The following is a 27,875-nucleotide window of genomic DNA, read 5'->3' on the forward strand; positions in this document are numbered from 1 at the left end:
GTCAGTCCCACACGCGTACTGTTGCTCTCTTCCCCATTTCGCTGCTTTGTTTTCATTGTCGCTCTTCCGATCATGGCTGCTCATTCTACCGAAGAGCCGTTCCCCTTCCACGGGCTGCTCCCCAAAAAAGAAACCGGCGCTGCCTCTTACCTCACCCGGTTCCCCGAGTATGACGGCCGAGGGGTGCTCATCGCCATCCTCGACACCGGCGTGGATCCCGGGGCCCCCGGCATGCAGGTAGATCTGACCGGCTGCCTCGTGTTAAGCTACGACCTAGTTGGCGGAAGCTAGCGCAGCTAAAGGGCCGACTCATTCACTTCATTGGTATACAACGGCAGCGGCTAGCTATCTAGCTAGATACTTAGCATCTGTGGATACACCAGTAGTTAACTTTAACGCCACAATGACAACCAAATTAAGGCAAAGCAGCTAGTAGTGTGTGTTTACCCCTGCTGTCAGAGTGTATTTCCGTGCTAATCTGGCGTACAGTTAGCCAGTAAGTTAAAATGTGTGCTAGCATGACAGCCTGGAAGCTAGCTGCTGAATTCTTTTCGTGTTTTTTTTACCCCCTTTATTCCAGTGTTTGCACTATTAGACTTACATGCTGACTGGATGTTGTAGCTAGCGTAATAGTAGCAAGGCAGAGTAAATTAAGCGTATTCGGCGTTTTGATAAGTGACCCGTAAACTGTGAAACTTTATCCTAACTGCCAAGTCACAACGTAAGAAAATAAGCCGACCAACACAGTGTTAAACACTACATGTTAGTCTAAACCTGCCTATTTCAGTGCACATGTGTAAGTCTAGCTGGGTAGCTTTCATAATACATTGAGCTTATTTTCTGTTCTCTTGCTTCAGTCATGCTTGAGGGGCTGAGACTGAAACTGACTGCTTCTCTGGTAGTAAACAAATCCTCATGTTAAAAAGCACGTTGAGCTTTTTCAGGTATCATTTTACTCAAGACCGGCTGAGTTACTTAGCTGATTTATGGATGACGATTCATTTAGTTTGCTGTCCATATCCTCCTCCCCATTCAATGTAAGATACTGGTTATAATTTGCACCTTTTTCTGTCTGTATTCTAGTGGATTGCTGATTCCTTTCAATTTTTTTTGTTCTCTTAGGTCACAACTGAGGGGAAGCCAAAGATTGTTGACATCATTGATACGACAGGCAGTGGTGACGTGAACATGACCACTGTGGTGGAGCCTAAAGATGGGACAATCACCGGCCTCTCTGGCAGAACTCTCAAGGTCAGTATATAAACACCTCAATGTACACAAACATTAAAAACATTCCTTTATAGGCGCTCTCTTACATCTGTTTCACACTGCTTATTTTTTTTAACGTCGTCCAGATCCCTCCTGCTTGGGTCAATCCATCAGGGAAGTATCGCATTGGAGTTAAAAATGGCTACGAGTTCTTCCCCAAGGCTCTGAAAGAAAGAGTACAGGTAGGAAGAGGTGACATTATTACTTCATTTTGTCTGACACAGTGTTGATTTTTTATTGTATTTTTTTTTGATGCGCACAAAGCCCAATACTCCTGACACGTGGACAGTTAAGCTTGGACATGATAGCAGCTGCTCAAAAGACTCATGGCATTGGAGCTTCTGGACACCTGAGTCACAGACAGGCCTTTTTTCCCTGATGTTTCAACACTTCAGTCAGCTTTGGCGATAACACAAAAAAACTTGCTGAATTGTCCTCTTCCCTCTCATAGAAAATCTATCTGAAATCAGTGAACTGATAGGATTTCTGACCTTTATTTTGAATTGATTATCCATACTTGGAAAATTTTGTAAAGAGTTTATAGCTTTTTTTTTCATATAATACACCCATCTGGTGAATGAATGAGGGAAAAACATAATTGGAGTGTCCCTGTTGACAGCTCTTCAGCTGAGATTATTTCTTGGCTTGTATGTTAGACTGTGTGTTGTGTTGGAGAGTTATTGGTTTTTTTTGTGGTTTTTGACTACTAGAAAGAGCGAAAGGAGAAGATGTGGGACCCGCCACACAGAGCAGCACTCGCTGAGGTTTGCCGCAAGACGGAAGAGTTTGACCTCGCTCATCCAAACCCCTCACAGGTCAGACCTGCTCCCTTGAGGTCATTTGAGAGAAAAAGGCAACGTTTATGTTAGAAAATATGTACATTTATAAATTCATAGAGCGACCTGGAGGAGAGAACTTGAAAGTGAGAATGGCACAAATAATACATTTAAAGAAGTGGGATTGTGGGCTGATTATTGAACAAGAATGGTGATAAACAATTTTGAACGATCAAAATCGGAAGTGACAAAGAAAATGGAGCAGCAAGAATAGCTGCTATCACCAAGAGGAATAAGGAGGGAATGTGAGAGGATCTAACGTATTGGGCTTCATTTCTTGCCTTTTCCGAGTGTAGTTAGGCACCCTTTACTAGCATGGGATGCCTCAACTGTATCTCTCATCTTTCGGTCTCTCCACAGATTGAGAAGTTGCAGAAAGAAGAGTTGCAGTGTCAGTCAGAGCTCCTGGCATCGCTAGAAAAGAAGTACAGTGATCCTGGGCCTGTATATGACTGTGTGCTTTGGCACGATGGCGTCACATGGAAGTACGGCCACCTTTAATTTTCTTTCCCCTTCTGTATCCTTACAGTTTTTTGTTGGGGTTTTTTTTTTTTTTTTTTTTTGTTTAACCCTTTCTTTTTACAACCTTCCCTTGTTTACCAGTAATCTATTTGTGATTTGTTCCCTTTAGGGCTGTAGTTGACACTTCAGAGTGCGGAGAGCTGTCCCAGTGCACTGTGCTGAGCTCATACAGAGAGTCACATGAGTACGCCACGTTAGGAACTGTCGAGATGCTTAACTATTCTGTTAATATTTATGATGACGGCAACACGCTCTGCATAGTCACCAGCGGAGGTGAGCCATCCCAGCGTATTAGATTCCTAATATGCCTAATAGTCGGTTTAAACGTGTCGGGTGTAAGAGTGGGGTGGCATAATGTGTCCACACGGTATTCACACATGATCTAATGCTGCTTGTGCGCTCCTAAAGGGGCTCACGGGACACATGTGGCAAGCATCGCAGCAGGCTACTTCCCAGAGGAGCCCGAACGTAATGGTGTGGCCCCGGGTGCCCAAATCCTGGCTCTGAAGATTGGAGACACCCGCCTCAGCACCATGGAAACAGGCACAGGGCTCATCCGCGCGGTATACTCTTCAAAGTCCTGAGAATATAGATTTAAAGAAAATATCTGTATATGTTTGCACCATTTTATTCTTTATTTGTCTCTCATTTAAAGATGATTGAAGTAATCAACTACAAGTGTGACCTGGTTAACTACAGTTATGGGGAGGCCACACACTGGCCCAATTCAGGGTAAGTACATGGAGAGCAGGCGCTGCCTCTGTCGCTCCTCGTTGCTTACTGTTACTCATTCGTCGCTGTCTTTTTGTCCTTCAGGAGGATTTGTGAGGTGATCACTGAAGCTGTGCAGAAACACAACGTGATCTTTGTGTCAAGCGCGGGAAATAACGGCCCCTGCCTCACTACAGTCGGCTGCCCAGGAGGAACCACCAGTAGTGTTATAGGTACACGCTCGGATGAAACCAGTGCTTCTCAAACTGTGTAGCCTGCAGTGGATCCTGGACCACGGATTGATAACCTCTGGATCAAAACATCTGTTCAGCCATGCTTGGTTTCATTTTTGCTTTGTTCATTCTGCAGGAGTTGGCGCATACGTGACGCCAGACATGATGGTGGCAGAATACTCCCTGAGGGAAAAGCTGCCTCCGAACCAGTACACCTGGTCATCGAGGGGTCCCAGCACCGACGGGGCCCTGGGGGTCAGCATCAGCGCCCCTGGCGGTGCCATTGCATCCGTACCCAACTGGACCCTTCGTGGTACCCAGCTGATGAACGGCACATCCATGTCATCCCCTAACGCTTGTGGCGGCATCGCACTAGTCCTCTCAGGTGGGTCCAGTGAGATGTGATAATTCGGCCTGCTGTGTGTAGAGAAATGTGTGTGAATTCAAAGCTGATGCTGGTGTTTGCTGTTTTGTGAAAAAGGATTGAAACAGAACGGGATCCATCCCTCAGCTCCTGCTGTGAGAAGAGCGCTGGAAAACACTGCTCTGAAGGTTGATGACATCGAGGTGTTTGCACAGGGCCACGGAATAATCCAGGTACTGTGATTGTAAGAGTTTCAACCTGATATTCCGCCATTTCTTTCCCTGATGGATGTTAAACAAATGTATCGTTTTGTCTTCCTCTCAGGTGGAAAAGGCGTTAGACTACCTCACTCAGCACGCCTCTTTACCCACAAGCCACCTAGGCTTCTCGGTAAGTGTGGGAACACAGAGAGGCATCCACCTCAGGGACCCAGCCCACATTCTTGGACCCACTGATCACGGAGTTGGAATTGAGCCCATCTTTCCAGAGAACACAGGTACTTTCATACATCACGAGTTTTATTTATTTATTTGTTCTTTTTTAAAAAAATGTAGCTATCTTCTTCTTCCATCACAGGAAACTCTGAGCGAATCAACCTGCAGCTTCACTTGGCGCTCACGTGCGCTGCCCCGTGGGTCCAGTGCCCCTCCCACCTCGAGCTCATGAACCAGTGTCGTCACATTAACGTCCGCATCGACCCTGTTGGACTGAGAGAGGGAGTCCACTACACAGAGGTGGGCACCACGTGAAGGGTCAAACAATCGAGCTCATGTGTCTGTGTGCACTTACGTTCACTTTGAATTTGTCTTTCAGGTGTGTGGGTATGATACAGCAGCTTCTACCTGTGGGCCACTATTCAGAGTTCCAATCACAGTTGTTATCCCTGCCAAGTAAGTCAGTACATGCTTGCCCCCCCTCCGCATAAGAGGTTTGTGTGTTTCTCTGTCTGATGGATCTTCTTTCTTCCTACAGAGTGACAGATAGTCGTAGTCATGAGGTGTGTTTCACAGACGTCCACTTTAGACCGGGCCAGATCAGACGCCACTTCATTACTGTTCCTCAGGGAGCCTCCTGGGCAGGTCGGTGTCTCTCTGTTTTCCACTGACACTGTGCTAACACTGGACCTGATCTGCCTCCCTTCAGAGAACTGGCCCACATTAGCCAAACCCTAAGTAGCAGAAGTTGGACTAATTTCCATGGGGAAGCATCATGGTTTGGTCTTGCGGGATCACTCCTATAGTTGGTTCCAAATTTGTGCACAGCAATTTAGTAGTGCCTTGCAGGTACCAGCTTTTTTTTTTTTTTTTTTTTTTTCGCCCCAGTACCATTCTCTCTGCAGAGGAAATGTTAAAATAAAAAATATGCACAGCACTTCTGGGTGTGAAAAGTGAAGCCAACATGGAAATAGTCCACGGGGAACCCTTTCCTGGGCTTGGTTGCAAGTTTTAGTTCACATTCACAAGTTGTTAGCTGATGAGGAGTCATAGACAGATCCAGTTCTCACCTGTTACATCTATTTTCAAATGGAAATGCATGGAACAGGACCAAAGACTACATAATCTCCGAATCTATATAACCTGCATCAAAATTCATGAACATTTCTATCATATCTAAACCGTCACAGTGATGGAAGCTAATATTAAAGATGGTGAAGGTTCAAAAATGAGATTGGGTTTGGAAATATAGTGTACACCATTCACTCAACTATTCATATCATTGAATTCAGGCGTTCCAGTCGCTTCCATGATCACAGGTGTGTAAAATCAAACACCAAGCCATGCAGACTGCCTTTACAAACAGTTATGATAGAATGAGTCGCTCTCAGGAGCTCAGTGAATTCCAGCATGGTATGTGATAGAATGTCACCTGTGCAACAAGCCAGGAGGGAAATTTCCTCACTATTACATATTGCACAGTCAACTGTTAATTATAGCTTAGATCCAGTGAAAAGAACTTGTAATGCTTCAGTTACTGAGTCAGCAGAGCATTGGGACTTTTATGCACTGCAAGCCTCAACTGTTGGTGACTGCTCTCTATAACTTTAAGTGGTCTGCCACTTCATGGCTGAGTTGGTGTGTTTCCTAAATGCTTTTACTTTGCAGCAGTACCACTCTTAGCTGATTCTGTAAAATCTAGGAAGGAAGAAATTTCTGACTTGGTGCAGCCGGCCCATCCTATTACAGCACCACAGTCGAATTCAGTGAGCTCTTTAGAATGACTCATTCTTTCACAAATGTTTATAGAGGCAGACTGCACGGCTGGCTGTTTGATATTGTTTTATATACCTGTGGCAAAGGGAGTGAAAACACCTCAACGATTAGGAGGTGTGTAGCCTAACATGTTTGTCCATATAGTGGATATCTTGATTGCGCACGCCTCAGAATAATTGAAGAATCTTCCTCTGACCTTGGTACTGATTCAATTTATGCTTTATTAGAAAAGGCTAAACAACTGAAGGTATACCATGCCGTTCCTGCTGTTTCACCTCTTGGTTTTTCACCCTCTTCTTTCATCATCGTCATCATCATCATCTTCTTCTGTTTTTTTAACCTCTGTTCTTGTCTCTCTCTTGCAGAGGTCACACTGACGTCTCATTCGGGAGACGTCTCGTCAAAGTTTGTTCTCCATGCGGTGCACCTGGTCAAACAGAAAGCCTACAGAGCAAACGAGTTCTACAAGTTCTCGTCACTATTGGAGAGAGGCTCACTAACTGAGGCTTTCCCTGTTCTGGTGTGTATATTTATATTCTATTGGCTTGGATTCAACATGTAAATTAGGATGTGGAAAAACAAAACAGTGTGGATAAGCACTGTGCTTTTTAATGTCTTCTCCAGTCAGGTAAAGTGGTAGAGTTCTGCATTGCACGCTGGTGGGCGAGCCTGGGTGACGTCACGGTGGACTACACCATCGCATTCCACGGACTCAACACGTCTCCGTCACCCCTGCACATAGTAAGAACAAAGAGGACAGCAACAGCAGGAATTAAGATGCTGCTCAGACCGTATCGGTTCTCTTCTGTCTCTTTTCTGACTCTCGTTTGTGTCTGCGCAGCATGCCTCGGAGGGAGTGACGAGTTTCGAAGTGTCTTCACCACTGAGATACGAGGAAGTGTCTCCAACTATCACCCTCAAGTCGTGGGTTCAGCCTCTGAGGTGAGTGTAGGTGTGCACAATTTGGTTCTAACTTTAGTTGTAACTCCTTTATTGAGCCCATTGTCTGTTTTGTAGGCCCTTAAGTTCAAAGATAAAAGCGTTGGGGATGAGGGATGTTCTGCCTGATAACAGACAACTCTATGAGATCGTGCTCACCTACAGCTTTCACCAGGTAAAACCACCTGCACAGCATATGAAGAGGAAAACGTAGCTTTTTTTTTTTGCGTGTGTATAATCTTCTGCTTGTTTTTAGCCCAAGAGTGGAGAAGTTACACCCAGCTGCCCAATGCTTTGTGAGCTGCTGTATGAGTCAGAGTTTGACAGTCAGCTCTGGATGCTGTTTGACCAGAACAAGAGACTGCTGGGCTCCGGTGACGCCTATCCACACCAGGTACACATGAAGACGATGCCACAAGGAATGCCTGTAGACGCATTTCTTAACCGTTCCCTCATACCTGCACATGTACCTGCTTTATGATGATGGGAATGTGGATTTAAAAAAAGAAATCTGTTTTATTTTTACAGTATTCTTTAAAGCTGGAAAAGGGAGACTACACTATCCGGCTGCAGGTCCGGCACGAGCAGTCCAGTGAGCTGGAGCGACTTAAGGATCTGCCGTTCGTGGTTTCTCACCGTCTCTCCACCACCCTCAGCCTGGATGTCTACGAGACACATCGCGTTGCCCTCATGGCCAAGAAGAAGGTGAATTCTGTCACCTTGTCCCCGGGTGCCACACAGCCTTTCTACGTCACAGGCCTGCCAGATGACAAGTGAGTCAAACCCACCCGGGGCCAGACATATTTAGTCTGCATATCCATTCTCCAAAACGCTTTATTTCCTGTGGCCTTGCACCGCAGCACCATTTTTGGTCTCTAAATAGATTTGGTTGCTCTTTACACGCAACATTTCATTTCATCCACTTCAGCTACCACAGATACTCTCTGTGGTATCAAGCTGCAAGCTCGTTGGCTAACGACTCGTCAGTGAGCATGCGGTGTCACAGTCAGACCAGACCAGGTTTTTGTAACCATGATGATGATCATCATCTCTAGACTTTAAAACAGGACCACAAACCAGTGTGAAAATACTTCACCTTGAAAATATGTGAGTCTATATTTATAATTCTGAATTTACTCTCTTTCTTCCTTTACTTTGTTTACAGGATCCCGAAGGGAACGAGTCCAGGATGCTACCTTTCAGGCTCTCTCGTTGTGCCCAAGAGCGAGTATGGCAAGAAAGCTGTGAGTAGCTTTGTTCTTTGTAAACTTCGATACTTCAAAGAAATATGTGGTCCTGCTCATCAGGACCCAAAGTCGTGCTGGATTTCACATTTCCTGCCAAGCATTCACTTGGATGCGTTTAATGTGAAGCCGGCAGGACTCGCAGTCCTGAGGATCAGAAAACACCGGTGCTCGATTGCTCCCCTCCACACACAAACCGGACTTGTTCTTTGCTGTCCTGTTTAAGTTGAAGCCTGATATTTTTCTTTCTCATTCATTTGGCTTCGTTTATACTTCTGTTTCAATCCAGAATCAATCTAATGTGGTAAATGCCAGCTCTCTCACACATTGGATGCAGTTGAGTCCGATTGTTTGGAAAATTTGGAAGAATTTTAGTTGGAAAAGACAAAAAAGATTTTTCCCAACTAAATTAATGTGAAGGGGATTTGCTACTTACCACTGGGCCCGGGGGCTGTTTGCAATAATCCCTCAAAATTTGCTCTACAATTGCTTTGTTTTGTTAGCAGAGCCTGTTCTCTTGGTTTTTCTTAGTTTGCAAGCGCTCACTTTAACTTCTCTAAGACGCATCATGAATCACCTCTTAATTTCTTTCTTTCCTTTTTTTTTTTTAAGCTTTTGTGTGTTCGTGGCTTTACTTGGTGGCTCCGGCGCAAAAGACTTCAGTTTGAACTCTAGCAGCCATTTACAGATCAGTGTTTTCCACTTATACTTAAATAATTATCAGAACTTATATAGTTCTGATAATGCACTGATTGCATTCAGTTTTCCCTGCTGAAGGAATAAAGGAAATGAGTAGATCAGATGTGTTTAGATATAAATCTAAGACCACACGTTTAATAAGCAACAGGTAGGTGTGCGGACTCTCCGAGTCTGCCAGTGAGGATGAAAGATGAAATAAAGAGAGAATCCTTTTTTCTGGTGTGCTTGTGTTGTCTCTTCCTTACTGTGTGTTATTCTGACCACCAGGGGCAGGCCTCAGCAAAACGACAAGGGAAGTTTAAAAAGGTACTGGATGAGCTAGAAACACTGTACAACAGAGCGTCCACTGCTCTCCTACCATCTGGAAATGGCTTACTCTTTACCTTAAGCTAGGACTTGTTACTTCTGCTTTATCATTTCAAAGCATGTCAGTATTTCTGTTCTTTGATGCATTGTTATTTCGACAGAGTAGTTAGTTTTCTGGTGGTCAATACAATTATCTTTTTAGTTATAATTTAAACTTTTATAACTGGGTATTTTTTTCTTAATTTAAAAATCAGTGAAACGGGAGGATTTTGGTGCTTTAAGTAAGCAGAGGGTGAGAATTTGGGATCATGATGATGGATTATGCTGAAGGTTGAATGACTTTATTTCGACTGAGCTGGTTTGTTTGTTTGTTTTGTGCGTGTGTGTTTGTGTGTGTACATTTATGCAGGATGTCGTTCCCGTCTTCTACCACTTAATTCCTGCTCCCAACAAAACAAAGAATGGAGGGAAGGAGAAGGACAAGGAAGGAGAGAAGGAGAAAGACGTTAAGGACGAGTTTGCAGAAGCTATGAGGGATCTGAAGATTCAGTGGATGACCAAGTGTGTGCACTTTCTCGTCTCTTATGTCCGCCAACGCTTCAACTTGGCTTCATTTCTCGCTCATCTGTGTGTCACCTTTTACCGTTCAGGTTAGATTCCAGCGCTGTTTATGACGAACTGATGGAAAACTACGCGGACTACCTGGCACTGCATGTGCAAAGGCTCCACCAGCTGGACTCGGAAAAGGTGAAAGAGGACCGGGGAATGTGCCAGGAGTCGTGGGACGGAGTTTAAACTGTGCGACTGTGTTGACTCACAGTCATTTTTGTTGTTGTTGTTGTTGTTTGCGTTTAAGGAGCGTGTGAAACGCCTCAAGGAGGTGGTGTCAGCAGCAGACCTCGTCATCTCCCGCATCGACCAGACAGCCTTGGCTGTTTACCTCACCATGAAGACGGATCCACGGCCGGACGCCGCTTCTATCAAGAGGTATGTCGCACCAAGGAGCAGCGTTAACACCACAAACTAGTTTTATTAAATATCTCTGTTTAGATTAAGCATGAACCCCTGAGAAGGTGTCCCACACATAACACATTTTATTAGTTTAGTTTGTTTTTTGCAGCTCAAACAAAAGCTCAACTCTTCAACCCATTGAAAACCTACTAGAAAAAACCCCTTGATGTTGTTTTCTGGCCTGAGTGGCTTATATTTTTATGCAAACAAAAAATTAGGCTTAACGTAGCAGTGCTGCTCTTGACCTCTGGTAATATTTGTGTTTCAGCGACATGGAGAAGCAGAAGTCGTCCCTGCTCGACGCTCTGTGCAGGAAGGGCTGCGCTCTGGCCGACCAGCTCCTCCTGCCCCCCGCAACGCAGGATGGCGCCGGGGCTGTCGCCACGGGGCAGACGGTGGCTGAAGAGCCTGCAGAGGAGGCGGCCAGCAGCTCTGATGACATCCTGCAGAACATTTCCAAAGCCCTGATGGATACATTCTGGGAGGTGCAGAAGTGGGCGGAGCTAACTGAGTCCAAGGTAAGAGAAGTCAAACTGGTGTTTGGGGGGTTTTTTTGTTGTTTTTTTTAAGATTTGGGGTCATGGCTAAAGTTTTCTTTCGCTGTTTCTTTGCCATGGCTGCTCAGGTGTTGATGTTTTCATATAAACACGCTCTGGTGAACAAGATGTACGGGCGGGCTTTAAAATACGCCTCAAAGATGGTGGAGGAGAAGCCCAGCAAGGAGAATATGAAGAACTCCATCCAGGTACGGCAGCAGTGATGGCCAGCACGTGATGATGTCTTTTTCACTGCAGTGATTTTTAATTATTCTTTTCTTTTTTTTCTGTTTCTTGTTCCTCAGCTCATGCGTCACCTCGGATGGACACACTGCGCCGCTTTCAGCGAGAACTGGCTCCCCGTCATGTACCCCGCCGACTACACGCTGTTCTAGGCAAAGGCGCGCGCACACACCTGCATGCACGCTCGGGCAGCACAGCCACCCACGGTCCCATCACATGACAACTACGATATCATGTCCCTCAGGGTCACATGGTCTATGCATCCAACCAACCAGCTGCCTCCTCAGATTTTTTTAAAAATGTATTTGTTGATGAACACCAAAATAAATGATGACGGCGAGCGTAAGTGGAGGGATCACGCTCATCCTGAAGTTACCTTTAGACATGTTGTCGAGCAGCCTCGGCTGTTCAGCAAGAAAAACAACCAATAAATTAGTTTTTAAGAGCTCTGAACTCTCTCCAGGGTGGGCTTGATCCTGCAGCTCAGTCGTCGTCCTTTATTTTGCTGTCATCCACAGATTTTTGGAGGCATTCACATCCACCCCATTCTCAGCTGTCTGGACTTCATTTCACATGAGAAACCTCATTGTCTGGTGTAAATACTGTAAAAAAACTAAACAAAAGGGCCACGACCCGGTTTATTAGCGAAGAAAACAAACTGAGTACTCAAAGCTTGCTGTTATGCTTCAGAGAGAAGACGGCGGACTCGCTGCTGCACACGTGCAGACCCACGGGGCCTGATCCTTGAGTTAAAAGGGAGTCACGGACAGAGCTCAATCTCCCTTTTTTCTTTTCTTTTTGATTGTCCAGCCCGCCTGGGTTAAAGCTACCATTTATTCTTGTCTGTCTCAGAACACACAACAGTTTTGAGGTGCCTTTCTTCATGTACCTTAACCTTTTCTGATGGGATGAAACGCAGGTCGTAGGGGGAGGATTTGACCACAGGAGGCGCTCATCCGCTTTCACCCATCAACCTTCAGTGGTGTCGACAGATGCGTTGAAGCTCGTATCAGCAGCGCGACGAGCCGCGTGCACGCTGCGTGCGGGCCGTCACCGCCGCCTTCGACAACCACCTAAAACAGACCTCACTAACGTCACGATGCAGTCGCGGGCAGCGGTAGGATGTTCGGATCTGGTTTCATCGTGAAACTTTCACACAGTGTTAAGACAAGTTTCTGTGCAGCAGTCACGGCGTTGCACATGTACACAGTGTCATAAAATAATGTACATACACTCATAACTTACAGAATATTAAGATGCAATAGGTATATAACACAAAAATATTCTAATCGATGTGTTTTGAGTATATGCATGTCTTCTAGGATGTAAGGAAGCATAGTTTTGTGGAAGCGGATTTTCAGTTTGTTTCTATTTGAATGATTTTTAATCGCCGACGGTATCCTCTGATGTTGTTTTCATGTGTGCGTGTCTGTGAGTGAATATTATTTGTGAGGGTGTTTTTGTGTACATCGACATTTCTCCCAGCGAGACTGTAACGAAAGCCATTTAGAGGGGAGCTGAGCATACGTTTTGTTTTTTGCTTTTAAGGACTAACACAGTGCTTTTGTCCAATTTATCTAATTTACACAGACCTTAAATTACAGCTTCTGCAAGTTGTGATGTTTTGTTTTTTTTCTTTGAACTTAATAGGTCTGGACATTTGCCATGTGCCACATGTTTCTCTACTCAAAATAATCCAGGCGAGGTTGGTGCCTGAGTAGAGCTCAGAGTTTATGATACACAATGCTCATCTGCTGAAAAGTTTAGGGCTTCAGTGCGTGTGTGAGAAGTGAGTGAGGTTTGCAGCTAATGTACATTTTATTTTCCTCTCCTTCTTACCTTGGAATGGGCGCAGCTCTGAGGCTTTGTGCATGCTTTTTCTTCATGTAGTGACGATGTGATGTGTAAATGGTCGACGCTGCCGTGTGCAAGCATAGGTAAACGGTGTAGATGGAAAAAATGCTTCTAAAAATAGACAAACCTCACAACATGCTTCTGAAAGCTGTTCAGCAAAAATTCAAAGGGTTGTATTTAAGGACGTATCTAACATGGACAGATCTCTCTCCCCCCCCCCCTTTTTTTTCTTTAAATCCATAAAACTTAAAGTATGATTTCTGTTTCATCACTTTAACCAAAGAACGATTTTCCATGTTAAGCTGTTTAATCATCGCTGCATGTATGAAGGCGTAAACCATATCGGAGAGGTGGTGGTGGAGTCACGCCCCACATGTGAAGATGAACCCCCACCCTCCGGTGTGGATTTTGTGACTGTTTATGGTCTCATCTTTCCCTGATGTTGTTTTAAGACCTCTCTCAAGTGGAAGGTCCATGCCTACGAATGTAAAAGCAGCTGCTTTCGAGCCTCTTGTCCTCAAGGGGAGCAGAAAAATCTCTTCTGGGGGTGAATCGGTGGTCACAAATCATGCTTCTGTTTTTAGCTTCTCAGCAGCAGTCTCAGGTTTCTCTGCTGGAATCCATTTTTCTTTTTTAAATCTTCTCTTTTCTCCTTTTTCTGGAGTTTTGGATTGTTTTTCAGACAGATGTTGCGTTCAGGGCTCTGTTATCAACAATTACACGCTGCCAATGACAGTTTCACTTTAAAAATAATTTTAAAAAGGCCTTAACGTTCACCACAGGACTTTACCGTCCACTTCATGGCACCAAACAGACGTCTCATATCCGTTGCTCTCACTCCGCTGGTGTCGAGAAAGACTTCAGAAAAGCTTCTTACGGTTGTGTTTATATTTATAGTCATAAAATCTAGTAAATGCCAATATTTTATCAAATGTTACGAGATAAGGTTGTATGCTCTTAGTATTATTTTATACCTATTCTTCCTTGATGACGTGGGAAAGACCCCGAGCTACTGTCACTATTTTGTGGTCACATGGAATAAGTCACAATCAGAAAAATGACACTGAATAAAAATATTTGGAAGAATTCACGTGTTCACTGAGCATCACTTGCACATGCAGCAAAAGAGACTTAAAAACAGTACACCTGACATGCCAAAAAAAGACATTTCATAGCTTCTTTATACTTACTGTGGAGGGCCGAGAGAGCCAAAAATGAATAAAATAAATACTTAAAATTGGGGGAAAAAAGTTAAATTTCAATTCACTTAATTTAAGCCATTTAATATTTTTATTCCTATTTTAATGACATTCTATTGATTAAATATTTGACTTGTTTCCAATTTTGATTAATTATTGACACATTTTAATTTTAATTAATCACAGTTCTTTAATGGTGTGTTTAATATAATTCCTTTTGGCACTTATGGCCCTCTGTACACCACAGCCCAGTGAGTCCTGTTCAGATGATTTGTTTTATCCCAAACACAGTATATTTAAGAGAAAATCTTTACATCTGAGAAGCTGCCTCTTATACTACCATCTGAGGAAAAAGATGGCTAAAAGTCATCTTAAAAGACAGACCAAGTCTAAACAACAAAACCATCTGCAGTAAACTGACTATTTATAGGCCTTCAAGGATAAAAAGTCTGATTTTTTGGGGGGAAAGTGAATATGTTAGGTTGTTGGGAAGCCGATCACCCATTAAAACCAGGGTATGTAGAAGAGCATCTCTGAACACACAGCATGTCAAACCTTGAAGCAGTAGCAGAAGACCACATCGGGTACCACTCCTGTTGGCTAAGAACAGGAAACTGAGGCTACTCACATGGATTCACCAAAATTGGACAACAGAAGATTGTAAAAACATCTGGATTTCTGCTGTGATGTCTAGGGTCAAAATGAGACGTAAACAACATGAAAACGTGAATCCTACTTTGGATCAATGGTTTAAGCTAGTGGTGGTGTAATGGTGTCTTCTGATGTTAACTTCTATCGGGATAATCCACAATGTCCCAAAGCTCAAATAATCTCAGAGTGGTTGTTGTTAACATGGAACAAAATCTCTGAGAGATGTTTAAATCTATCCCATGAAGAATTAAAGCAGTTCTGAAGAAAAAAAAGCGGATCCAACCCAGTAATAAAGTGGTAGGTAAGTGTGTATTGACTCTAGTTAAGTATTAATTACAAAATATGAGTGTAGAGTGTTGGAGGATGTAATATAACTCTATAAAAGTGTACAAGATGTGTGTTATCAGCATGATATAGAAAATTTTCCCATATGATGGTTATTGTCAACCAGTGTAACATGCACCCCCAAGAAAGTGTCTGATGAGTCTAGAAAGGGACTGCACCATAGAAGGCAGATGATTTTGCATATTTTGGGTGATTATTTTCAAAACTGATCACATTTTCAGCAGCCCTGAATTTGGTATCTGAACATTTGTTTAGCAAACGTCACTGCCACAGCAGATCCAAACTCACACTCGTCTCCTCAGATTTTTCTTTTATCCCCCACCAACATGTATAAAACAGCAGGTAACAAATTTTAGTTCAAGCTCATAGCAGCATTAGTAAACACTGGATCATTTCAATGGAGCCATTTGAATTGCTGGCAATTCGTACACTTCAATGGCTTATCCCATGGGAGTGTCTCAGGAAAGCTATCCACACCTCTTTGGCCTCTCAGTCTCTACTTGTTGCCATGAAGATCTTCATCTCTCCATCCTCGGCCAATAAGCTTGTGTTAAAGGCCTTTTTAAAGTTCTCAGTGAAAGTCAAGTCAGACTCAAACCTGACCTTGTTAGCCCAGATTAGAGTTGTTCCCGGTTTGCAGAAATGCTTCATGGTGACCAGGAGCTCACCCAGGAAGTCATGATGGTAGACCACATCAGCTGCCAGTACGTAGTCGTAGTGGTACACCGATGATGGGTGGGTGCGTTCCAGGTTGTAGCTCCATGGCAGAGCAACCACCTGGGGCGTGTGTCTGCAGCGGTTTCTGGTGTTCCTCATCACGTTAGCCCGGAGATTCCCTAACATCTCTGGCAAATCTGTGGCTGTGACCGAAGCTCCTGATGATGAAGAAATACATCATCGTTACAGCTATACAAGGGCATTGTGGTGTTGCAAGACTTGTGAAATGTTCAGTGCCTCTGCGTGTTTGCATATACATGCTTTGTGTTTTGTGTCAGATTGTGTGAGAACCCTCACCCAGCAGACTGGCCACAATGGTTACTAGTCCTGTCCCTGCTCCCAGCTCCAGCACCTCCTTCCCCTTCAGGTTCACCATGTGCCTGTTGTTTTCCAGGAAGGAGCACAAAGCCAATGCCTTCAGGACAGAGGGGGATCAGACAAGACCAAATTACTGAGTGTGGTCCTGCTTTTAGGATCATACTATGTATACTTATCTAATTTTTATAATAGCTTTGCATGATTTATAGTTTACAAATTACTGGGCCTTGGTTCATCCACTGTCTGAAACAAGCTGTTTTAGCTGCTCTGCCTTTAAGGCCATCCTTCCTTTAAGCCAAGCCACTTCTGATTGGCCACATGCATGACCATATTTAGGGTATCCTTTCTAAGGCTACGTTCACACTGCAGGCGAAAGCGCATCAAATCCGACTTTATTGACCCTATGCGACCCATATCCGATCATGGTATGACAGTGTGAACAGCACAAATCCGATATTTTCAAATCCGATCTGGGTCACTTTCGTATGTGGTACTGAATCCGATACATATCTGATGTTTTAGAAAGCGACTGCTGTTTGAATGGTCATGTCGCATTAAATCCATCTTTTACGTCACTGACACAAGACAGACGCCAATTATCAGCACCGGAGAAGCACCCGATAAGACATCGTGAACGCTTCCTGGCCATCCAGTGTAGATGTTAGTGAAACTGTTGGGAAGACAATGTTGGAGAAACGTGAACATTTTATTTGTACTGTATAATCTGCAGATTCTTACAGAAATCTGCAACTATCCTTTGAAGCACCGCTCCTCTCTAAAACAGCAATAAGGATAATTATTAGGCCATATGTAAATAACAAAATAACTTTATAACTTGAAGCAAAATTGGGAAACGTAAAGTCCGAAACAAGTCTTTATATTAAGGGCCATCAGTCAAACAATACTGTTTGGTCTGGGTCTAAACAGAGTGCGTTGTGTGTGACGTCTTCTTTTGCGCATGCGGGCCGCTTTGAGGGTTCACACTAGAGCGCGTTTGCTGTCACATTATATTTGTAGTGTGAACAAGCAGACAAAAAATCAGATTTGATCAAAAAATCGGAATTGAGTATTAAGACCTGCAGTGTGATCGTAGCCTAAGTGACTGATCTGAAACTAAGAAATTACAGTAATCTAAAGCCTGAGCTTTTGGCTCACAGGCTTCCATAACAATGTATATAAGACAGAAATCAAGAAAGCGTACAACAGGTCCACTTTCAATAGTGTTTTGACAGTTTTCATAAATACTTACCGCTGGCCACATCATTGCTCCAAAAGAGTCTATGGATTCATAAATAACGATATCCTCCCCTACATAATGGTAGATATCTTTAGCAATGCTGCAGACGATGCTGGGGACCCAGTTCTGTTTTAGAGCTGTCTGTTTCTTAATCTCCTGTCCTGTGGGAACAAACAGGACAAACAGAAATGAGCTTCAGTTCAATCAGACACAGTAAGGACAAAAATAAATTATGCATAATTCTCTAAGATTGCTAAGATAAGTGTCAGACAAATACTGGGAAGCTTATGAATCAGCATTTTCCTCACAGTATAATTTGGAACACTAAAAAAGACAAATGTTAGCATTTTAATGGGTATAATGGTGTCATTGCGTACGAGGGTCAGATAACCTGACAGCAAAGGAAAACATGTCTCTGCTTCAGTTCCTTTTAGGTTCAGTCACTCTAAACCAGCGGGCACCACATCAACCCCGTGGTTTCCCTCAGGGCAGTTGGTTATAGTTTTGGCTTGTCTACCTTGTGGCCTTACGGTATGTCTTACATCTCAGATTTAACAGGAGAAGAATCCTGCCAGTCTCCTTAAAGCTGTTGTTTTACTTAAAGGTAAAATTACAAAGAAAAACAAATGCTGCTCTACATTTTTTTTTTGTATTTATCAGTATTAAAATCCGTTCAAACTATTAAAAATGCTGAATATTAGTTCCTGTAAACGTTTTGCTACATTGGCTTTGTGGCTATATAGCATGCTAGCACGATATTTTGGAGGCTAGCAACACTGACTGTACTTTTTGAACAGACAATATCAGGTGTAAAGCTTATTCAGTTTTACTTTCAGCTACATGCTAGTGCTAGGATGGTAGCATGCTTTTAAACACTGTTCCTGCAAATATTGTGTCATAAACATGTTTATAGTGTGCTATCTTAATTTGGCATTAGCATGCTAATATTTGCTAACTGTCACTAAACAGAATTTCAGTTAAAAAGGAATTTCACTGGTTTTGTAGTTATAAAACAAAGTTTATGACTTTATGTTTTATGGTTTCAAGAAATTTAAAAGTACAGCAGGAAACAAACTCAACAGAGATCTGATGGTGGTCATCATCTGGAGACCATGAATGTTTGAATATCATGTCTAATGATTGTGGGGCTCACATATTGGGTTATAATGCAAAATTTGAGCCATTTCAGACTTGGTCAACATGTAGGATCAATATCTGTACATTTAGCTTTTTATTTTTCAATTTTTCTATTTTTAGTACAGGGCTCTTTATTTGGTAAGATCTCAATGGTCACAACTTGGTAGAGTTTGACGTCCTGGGCCTTCAGCTACAAAGGCCACAAAGGCATCACCTTTGCCTAATTTTAGGAAAATGGACAAGACCATGAATGTTTAAAAATCATGTCAGTGCAATTCCATATATATAAATGTTACTGCTTAAACCTGGTTCCACAAGATTTCCAGCATTTTATAAACTAATATCTTCAAAACTTGTGAAAGGAAAAGAAAATTTGAGTGAACTGACCCTCTAAACACAAGGAGATTACTATTTTGTGTGTAACACTGATACATGTCCTGATACACTGGTATGCCATTTAGATGGAGCACCTGTTATATCTTCAGTACTTGAATCTGTGTCCTCTGGTTGAGCCTTCTCATCTGCGAGGACCTCCACCGTGTTCTCCTCTTCTTCACACTCAGTATTGTCTTCCTTTTCATTTTCTCTTTCATCCTCTAACTTGTTGGTTTCTTCTGGTAATTCATCATAACTTATTTTTTCATGATTGTTCAAGTCATCCTCATTGCATTTTTGCTCCACAAGCTTTTCTTTCCCCTTTTTATCTTTATCTTCAACCTCCTTCCTTTCTTTCCCCTCCTTCTGTCTCAGCAGATCTTCCAGCACCACATCACTAAAACATTCCTCTCCTTCTCTACTTGTTGCCATGAAGATCTTCATCTCTCCATCCTCGGCCAATAAGCTTGTGTTAAAGGCCTTTTTAAAGTTCTCAGTGAAAGTCAAGTCAGACTCAAACCTGACCTTGTTGGCCCAGATCAAAGTTGTTCCCGGTTTGCAGAAATGCTTCATGGTGACCAGGAGCTCATCCAGGAAGTCATGATGGTAGACCACATCGGCTGCTAGCACGTAGTCGTAGCGGTAGACCGATGATGGGTAAGTGCGCTCCAGGTCATAGCCCCATGACAAAGTTGCTACCTGGGGCGTGTGTCTGCAGTGGCCCCTGGTATTCCTGCACAAATTGACCCTCAGGTTGTTCAGGACCTCTGGTAGGTCTGTGGCTGTGACCCAGCCACCTGAAAGAGAAATAACAAAACATGTAGACCCTCGCAGCTCTCTGAAAACAGCTTCATCTCTGCCTACGTACCAAGGAGTGCTGCTACGACAGACACAAGGCCAGTTCCTGCTCCGATCTCCAGGACTGCTTTATCCACGAGATTGATCTGTTCTCGATGAGTGTCCAGGTAATGACAGAGAGCCAACCCCTGAGGACATATGTACATATTTAATCTTCTCTTTATAATTAGCAAACCCTGTTCGATTTAGTTAATGTCAACCTGTTTGACAAAGCGAAATAGACTAAAACCTCTCAAAAAGTAACACATTGACATCTACCAGACTGGAAAGGTTACAAAGCTGTTTCTAAGGCTTTGGGACTCTAGTGAGCCACAATGACAGCCATTATCCACAAATGGAGAAAACTCGGAACAGTGCTCAACCTTCCTAGGAGTGGCCAGCCTACCAAAATTACCCCAAGAATGCATCAACGACTAATTCAGGAGGTCAACCCCCCACCCCCAGAACAACACTTGGAGAGCTGCAGGCCTCACTTGCCTCAGTCCAGGTCAGAGTTCTTGATTTGACAATAAGAAAGAGACTGGGCAAAGATGGCATCAATGAGAGAGCTCCAAGGAGAAATCCACTATCAACCGAAGTTAAACTTTTTGGAACATTTGACTTGTTACATCTGCCTTAAAGCCGACACAGAACTTCATAAAAGGAACATCATGCCAACAGTCAAACATTCTGGTGATATAGTGGTAGTGCTTTGGAGTGTCACAACTTCCTGTAACTGATGAAACCATTCAATTCAATTCAATTTTATTTATATAGCGCCAAATCACAACAAAAGTCGCCTCAAGGCGCTTCATAGGTACAGAGAAAAACCCAGCAATCATATGACCCCCTATGAGCAAGCACTTTGGCGACAGTGGGAAGGAAAAACTCCCTTTTAACAGGAAGAAACCTCCAGCAGAACCAGGCTCAGGGCGGCCATCTGCTGTGACCGGTTGGGGTGAGAGAAGGAAAACAGGATGAAACCATGAATTCTGCTCTCTACCAGAAAAATCCTGAAGAAGAAAGTCCAGCAATCAGTTCATGCCTTAAAACACATTTCGGTTATGCAGCAGGACAATGAACTTCAAGACTCTATATCCATTACTTTACTAAGCATCCATTTTTGACTCCCTATATCAATTTTAAGCACTTTATATTCAATTACAGAGTATGATCATTCTTTCTCGATGATTCTGTCTCATATTCGTTCTGCAACAAGCTCAAACATTCAGCCAGAGTCATTAAAAACTATTTTCAGCAACAAGAAGAACAGGGGGGACAGAGCATGTGTCTGACCCCCTTGTTCCAGCAACCAGCCTGCCAAGAACCTCAAAAATCTGTGGGCAGGGGTACCCAGAACTGGTGAGGTTGTTTTTTTGTTTTAGTGTTTACTGCAGTCGTTGAGGAGTAGAAGTACTGATGACATTCGTTTTGTATGTACCACAAATTTCAGTGCAGCACTTCTCACAGCAGTTAATGTAAGTGATTAAAATACAAATTTATTGCCAATATTTGAAGCACTTACATAAAAAAAATAACTGAAATTTTGACCCAATCAAATGGACTGCGTTATATGATGAGTTCACCAAGTTTGTTGTGGAGATGCTCCGTGTGACAGTTAGTCCCTTTGATTGCAACCACAACTCTTCAGATTTCTCCACAGTTGTCACAAACACATTTCATGGATGCAAAGTCAGCTAGCTGAGCTTCTGTGTCCATCTGAGTGATGATGATGATGATGATGATGCAACGTGGTTGAAAACTTCACAAAAATATTTGATCAAAATGTCAAAGAAGTACAGAACGTCTGTGATACAAGACAGAATTAGTAGTTTGCTCCATCTCTAGACTGAGACCTTCCCATCCCAAGCTGGTAATATTAGAGAAAATGATTGCATGCAAGCTTTCAAATCAGGGAAACAGTGCTACTCACTGCCGGCCATATCATGCCAGCATACGAGTCCAGAGCCTCTTGAATGATGATCTCCTGGCCGACATAGTTGTACACCTCTTTCCCAGCTCTGTAGAAGAAACATGGAGCCCAGGCTGGTCTCTGCTGCTTCCCAACAGATGACTGATCTGTTTGCGAATCATCTGAAAGATCTAAATGTCAGGTACTCTGATCTGAATCAAACACATAACCCACCAAGGGTTATCCTACCTTTATCCTCCTCTTCACTTCCATTTGTCTCCTCATCTTCTTCTTCTTCTTCTTCTTCTTCTACTACTTCTTCACTTCCCATATACATGGTTTCTTCCACAGAGGGTGTGGACAAAGTATCCATATAAAATGCTCTGCAATGTTAGACAGTTAACTGAGACATGAGTCCATGTAGGACTGTATGTTAAACAATCCTCCAAATACTGTAAGTGCCTCACATACCTTTTGCAAGCTTCAAATTTGAGAAAGATCTCAGGAGCAACCCGAATGCATCACAGAGACCTCGGACTGAGGTGTTATAGAGCATCCTCCAGGACACACCCATCATCATCACAAGGGCACGGTGATATTTTTAGAGCAGTACCCATGAGAAATAAACACAAGCAATATCCCGGAGCAGAACACACGTAGAAGCAGACTCACACGGACATGCTACAAAGACGAGCCGAAGAGGAAGCCAAAAGGAGAGAGAGAGACAGAATGATATCAGCAGGCTGAGGGTGGGGACGGGGGTTTGTTTTCACCGGTACTTTTGACTTCTCAAAGCTGGAACTTTGCAAAAACCTGCACGGTCTGTAACACCATACCCAGATGTATTAGGAATTCATGTTAAACCTGTAGAAGCTGGTAATTTTCTAACTTTTAAAGTTAAGAGATAACTTTACATTAACTTGAACACCACCGTGAGTTCAAATCAGTCCACGTATCGTTTGTTGCGATAGTAAGTAGTCTAAAAAAAGTTGAGACACATGGGGCCAGGGGGGGAACCAAGGCCAATACATGATTTATGCTTGGCCTAAAGGCATCTTGGCAGAGAGCTCCCAAGTTTGTGTTGTTTCAGTTAATGCCTGCTGTTAGGCAGTCAACAACTGTGACTCCTGCATAAGGAGGAAGAAAAAAGAGAGAGACCAGCAATAACAACATGAAACATGCCTGAATGGAGGACATCAGCATTACGTGCATTAAAAAGCTTTTAATAATTCTATATTAGCCTTTTAATTAGTAATTAAAGGGATGATCATCATGTTTCCTCGAGAGGTCAAAGCTCAAGCAGCACTTTTATTTCTTGATCGTTCACGTCTCCTGCAATCACCTGCTTTTGCAGATGAAAAGGAGGTCTCGTCTATTTAAAAAAGTGACGTGCGTAACGTGGAACATGTCCATGTTGTGCCTGCTTTTCCTGCAATGCCCTCAATTACTTCACCAGAGATGGGAGGTAACAGGATCAGCCCGGCATGCAGCCCCCGTGTATCCAGCCCCTGAGAAAAGAAGCGGGCTTCAGTAATATAAACCTCAGTTAGACCACCCTCAGTTGCATGAAGTACCACCTCCCCACCCTCCAGTTTCACCTATCGTCCAGCTAAATCCACTCACATCCTAAAACACGAACTCCATCCAGGACCTTGGGGTGCTTTAACACATCAATAGAAAGCATGCAGTGGTTAGGTCATTGCCCGGTTGTGCTACCGATGCCAAGCAGCCTTATTTGGATAAAAGATGGGAGTTTTTAAGCTCGATGACAGGCACCACAAGTCCACATTAATCTTCAGCTGTTGAGTATTTGTTTTTCTTAATGGTGGCTGTGACATTTACTGACACCAGCTTAGAGAGCCGCTTTGTTAAACAGATCTTCACCTCTCCTCTACCTCCGCAGCCAAACTACACATATGCTCTGAGCTGGCAGAAAGACGAGGAACGACCGGACAGAAATGAGCCAAGATGTGTTGGAAGATTTGGAATCAAAAATTAGATATCAGATTTTATAGGTCACATGAATAGAAAGTGATGGGAACCTTCCTTTTCCAAAGCAGTTAATAAGGCTCATTGGGGAGTTTCCAAAACACAAAAAATTGTGTGCCTAGTATGTACTGCCCAGTATGGTTGTGATCTTTCATTTGACCTCCTGAAGTTGTTTGCTTGTGAAAAATTACCTGCAATTCACTGTAAACTTAAAAAAAAAAAACATGGTTTAATATTTCATGTTCTTGGGTGCAGGAGAAGAACTCAGAATCACCACCACCAGCCTGAGCCACTGATACAAGGCCATGCTGTAATGCTGTTCATGCCAAATTCTCATCTCACCATCCAGCAGAAATGAGACTCATTAAACCAGGCAACATTTTTCTTCTGTTGTCCAATTTTGGTGAGCCAGTACAAATTGTAGACTCAGTTTCCTGTTCTTAGCTGACAGGAGTGGCACTCAGTGTGATCTTCCACTGCTTCAAAGTTTGATGTGCTGTGCATTCAGAGATGCTGTTCTGCGTGGTTATTGGACTTACCTTTGTCTTTCATCAGACCTCTAACATCAACAAAGCATTTTGACCCAACTGCTGCTCACTGGTTATTTTCTATTTTTCAGTAGGTTCACTTGTCCATGTCTGCATGCCTATATGCATTCAGTCACTGCTATGTAATTGGCTGATGAGACATGTTAACAGGCTCGTTGAACAGTGTCCATGATAAAGTGGTTGATGAGTGTGTGTGTGTTTACAGTGCTTGAATTCTAAAGTTTTACATATCAGGCCATGATAAAAAAAAATCATCCTGTTCTTAGCAGCTTCTAAAATTATTTAAATACAACCTCAGGAGAAAAACATCACACAACACACTCAACTGTTAATTATTAAACAAAAATGAAGCCAAAATGCAGAAGTAATATGTGGAAATATTAAGTACACCTTGTGATTCGGTAGCTTGTAGAGCCAACTGACCCAGTTTGGGCCTCAGGTGTCAGACAGACGGCCTCACCTTTGAGTCTGGAATACTTTGGTATCGTCCAATTGACCAGGATTGCTGAAAAGGAAGCCCAGGTGTTTGTGCTGATATACTGTATTTGGTTTTCACCAAATATGGGGCAGTGCACTATGGGCACACACCTTGGTCTCATCTGTCCAAAGCACATTGTTCATGAAGTCTTGTGGTTTGTTCATACCCAGTTTTGCAAACCTAAGCTATGTTATCATGAAGAGTCTTTCTCCTGCAGTTCTTCCAAACAAACCATACTTCTTCGGTCTTTTTTTAATTGTACTGTCACGAACTTCAACATTTAACAAGCTAGCTGAGGCCTGTAGAACCACCTTGGGTTATTTGCAGTCTCTCACACACACAAGGTGCAGCCCCTTTCATATGATCCTGATGAGTTCATATTTTTATTTAAATTTTCAAAGAAATAACTTTCATAGCAGGTAATTTTCAATCTAAAACAGTTTAAAATAGAAAACATTAAAAAAAAAGAAAAAAAGAAAAAAAAAAAGGAGGTACAGAGTAGGTATCATTTAAGCCCCAAAATATAAAGCCTGACCGGAGGATGGTGACAGAGAACAAGTTGCATCCCCCTTCCTCATGGTCCCCAGAAGATATTTTATATAAGAACCATTAGTGTGTGTAATTTTATTAACCCTTAAATAGTATGAGACACAGATGTGTGCTTCTCCAGTCCTTCCAGCAGTGACAAAACCTGATGGCACTGCACACATGAAGTCACATACCAAAAGACCTCTTATTGAAAATCTACTTGCTTGTCAGAAACATTATTTCCCACATCACCAGTGCTGTGAGAAGACTGGATATGAGCAATGTGACCCTTCAGAGGCACGACTGATCAAAAAACACAAACACACACAGTAAACCCATCCAGTTCCTTCAGTGTTTAGCAGCCTCTCTGAGGTCCTTGGCCGTGCCGTCCCTCCTCCAGGCTCGGTACAGCTTGATACTCAGACTGGGAAGGTCGTACAGCTCCTCTAAGTGAAAACGCTGCCGGAAGCGATCCACGAAGCTGTTCTCCAGATCCAGGCGGAAACGCATAGCCCACAAGATCTGAGTGTTTTCCTGGCACAGGTATTCAAAGGTGTCCATCAGCTCCTGCAGGTAAGGGTGGGCGTACACCACGTCAGCTGCCAGGATGTAGTCGAAGCGATGAGTGGCACATGGGAAACGCTGATCCAACTCCTGACCCCAGATCAGCTCAGTGACCTGAAAGCAGAGGTGGGTGGGTTGATTTACACACACACTTTCAATCTTTAACTCTAATGGTGATACTCCTGAATGTGATGCTTTAAAATATAAAACCCACTAGAGGAGTGTACTTGCACCGGCCCTTGGTGTTACGCGTCACATTGTACTGGAGATTCCCCAACACATCAGGTAGGTCAGTGGAGGTCACCTTAGCACCTGGAGAGACAGTAAAAGTAAAAATGAGGAATAACTATGGAGGAAGAGAAAAATAACTTAACAAGATTAAATCTAATCACTGGCTTGTGTGAGTACCTAACAGGCTGGACACGATGGTGACAAGCCCAGTTCCAGCTCCCAGTTCGATCACATTTTTGTCCAGCAGGTTGTATTTGTCTCGGTTGTTCTCCAAGAAGTGACAGAGCACCATGGCCTGTTAGAGGGAACCAAGTATATTTTTAAGTGACAGGGATCAAAATTATGAGCAAACATCACATCTAAACTCAAGGACAATTTTTGGGCTCACTGAGGGCCAGAGCACAGCTCCATAGAGGTCTGTGGACTCTTTGATGAGGATCTCCAGACCAGAAAAGACGTATCCCTCCCAGACCTCGGGACCAGTAACAGGCGGGTGAAACTGCCGCGCCATTATGGCGCTGGCTAGTTCTGCATCCACAGCAGGACCTGCTTTGCAGGCATCTACAGAAGAGGCAGATATCATATTAACTGTGTTTATATAGAGATACTTCACAGTAAGGAAAAGCAGGATCATCAGACATGATGGACAAATTTTAGGTAAATTCTCTGATCTCATGTGTTTTTCTTCACTAGGATTAAAACCCCAATTCCAAAAAAGATGGAATGCTTTGTAAAAAATCCCCCAAACTCATATTGTATTCACAGTAGAACATAGAAAACATTTTAATGTTTTTTTTAGTAACATTGAACTATTCCATGAAAAATATTAGCTAATTTTGAATTTGAAAGCAGCATCACGTCTCAGAAAAGTGTGAATGGAGGCAACGAAAGGCTGGAAAAGCAAGTGGTACTAATAAGAAATAGATAGTGGGACATTTTGCGACTAATTAGGTGAATTTGCAACATGTTAGAAACTTTCTTAGAAAAGAAGTAAAGACGGGCAGATCACTGATTGGCAAAAAAAGTGTCTGCAAATTTCAGACTAATGTTCCTAACATAAAATTGTGAGGACTTATCTCATATCTCATCACCTGCAACATATTATTATCAGAAATCCTACACTTTCATCTCACAGACAATAATACAACAATAAGCAGAACTGCTGAAGTACTTTAGGTTTTTTTTACTTTTAGCGTCTCAGCTCATAATGCCTCTCTGATCCTACTGCATTTGTTTGTTTGTAACTCCAGCCGGTGAGCCACATCTATTCAGAGCGTCTGACCCACAACTTCAGTTATGCAATGCTACTTTAGAGAAAAGGTCAGGGGAGCCCACCGAGCCACAATGCAAAGGTTGAGTGAGGACAGGGAGAGCTCAATTTAGAGCTGTGTGTGTGTAAATAGTAAGCAGATGTATCGGCAGAGCCACACGTCTTGCACGGTCTGACATCAGATTCATACTCGGTGCCACAATGCCGGCATTTATCATGTATTCGCTATATGTTTTTTTAATGACTTACCTTTTTGTCTGTTTTTGGGATCCTCCATGGTCTTGGGTTGCTGTGTCTCCATGACTAAGGGGAGAAACAGGACAGGAACGTCCAACGCAGGAGATCTGATAGCAGCCAAAGCAGTCCTTGGTTTACAATCAAGGCTGAAGTCTTTTGAATTTGGGTCACTGTGGATCCTGATCCCTAGGACTGTTAACGATCGCCTTCTGTGGTTTTAAGTTACACACAAACAAAGTGTTTTCCAATTTCTTGTCCAGGACTCCCACACCGAGGCTCACTGTACCCCATATCTCAAGCTCTTTCTGGGCATGCTTAAACTCCC

At 43.0% G+C, this 27,875-nt stretch overlaps 3 protein-coding genes across 4 annotated transcripts; 1 reads left to right on the forward strand and 2 right to left on the reverse strand.

Moving 5' to 3' along the window:
* Positions 1-14,056, forward strand: tpp2 (tripeptidyl peptidase 2). 2 transcript variants are annotated; one of them, XM_063474212.1, is made up of 29 exons: positions 1-237; positions 1,123-1,251; positions 1,356-1,451; positions 1,980-2,084; positions 2,466-2,590; positions 2,737-2,900; positions 3,036-3,190; positions 3,283-3,359; positions 3,444-3,571; positions 3,708-3,956; positions 4,053-4,168; positions 4,260-4,431; positions 4,512-4,669; positions 4,749-4,825; positions 4,908-5,014; positions 6,511-6,665; positions 6,770-6,886; positions 6,987-7,087; positions 7,163-7,259; positions 7,341-7,478; positions 7,613-7,857; positions 8,250-8,328; positions 9,295-9,333; positions 9,743-9,894; positions 9,984-10,080; positions 10,190-10,320; positions 10,613-10,862; positions 10,970-11,089; positions 11,186-14,056. In XM_063474212.1, the coding sequence occupies exons 1-29, from the start codon at positions 73-75 to the stop codon at positions 11,273-11,275; spliced, it is 3,834 nt and encodes a 1,277-aa protein (XP_063330282.1). In that variant the 5' UTR covers positions 1-72; the 3' UTR covers positions 11,276-14,056. The 2 variants fall into 2 exon arrangements, with proteins under 2 accessions (XP_063330282.1, XP_063330291.1); XM_063474221.1 differs by lacking the exon at positions 9,295-9,333.
* Positions 14,057-15,661: 1,605 nt separating this feature from the next.
* On the reverse strand, positions 15,662-22,042 carry LOC134622690 (uncharacterized). Its single transcript, XM_063468296.1, has 7 exons — positions 21,955-22,042; positions 21,727-21,872; positions 19,825-19,942; positions 19,070-19,753; positions 17,457-17,605; positions 16,187-16,304; positions 15,662-16,047 (listed from the first exon to the last, which is right to left on the reverse strand). Exons 1-7 carry the CDS (start codon positions 22,040-22,042, stop codon positions 15,662-15,664), a joined length of 1,689 nt encoding a protein of 562 aa, XP_063324366.1.
* Positions 22,043-25,145: 3,103 nt separating this feature from the next.
* Positions 25,146-27,687, reverse strand: mettl21e (methyltransferase like 21e). The gene is made up of 5 exons (XM_063490100.1): positions 27,563-27,687; positions 26,432-26,604; positions 26,221-26,338; positions 26,027-26,124; positions 25,146-25,926 (listed from the first exon to the last, which is right to left on the reverse strand). Exons 1-5 carry the CDS (start codon positions 27,612-27,614, stop codon positions 25,597-25,599), a joined length of 771 nt encoding a protein of 256 aa, XP_063346170.1. The 5' UTR covers positions 27,615-27,687; the 3' UTR covers positions 25,146-25,596.
* Between the last annotated feature and the right edge of the window lie 188 nt (positions 27,688-27,875).

The sequence above is a fragment of the Pelmatolapia mariae genome, linkage group LG1, assembly GCF_036321145.2.
Source record: "Pelmatolapia mariae isolate MD_Pm_ZW linkage group LG1, Pm_UMD_F_2, whole genome shotgun sequence".
NCBI classification, from domain to species: domain Eukaryota; kingdom Metazoa; phylum Chordata; class Actinopteri; order Cichliformes; family Cichlidae; genus Pelmatolapia; species Pelmatolapia mariae.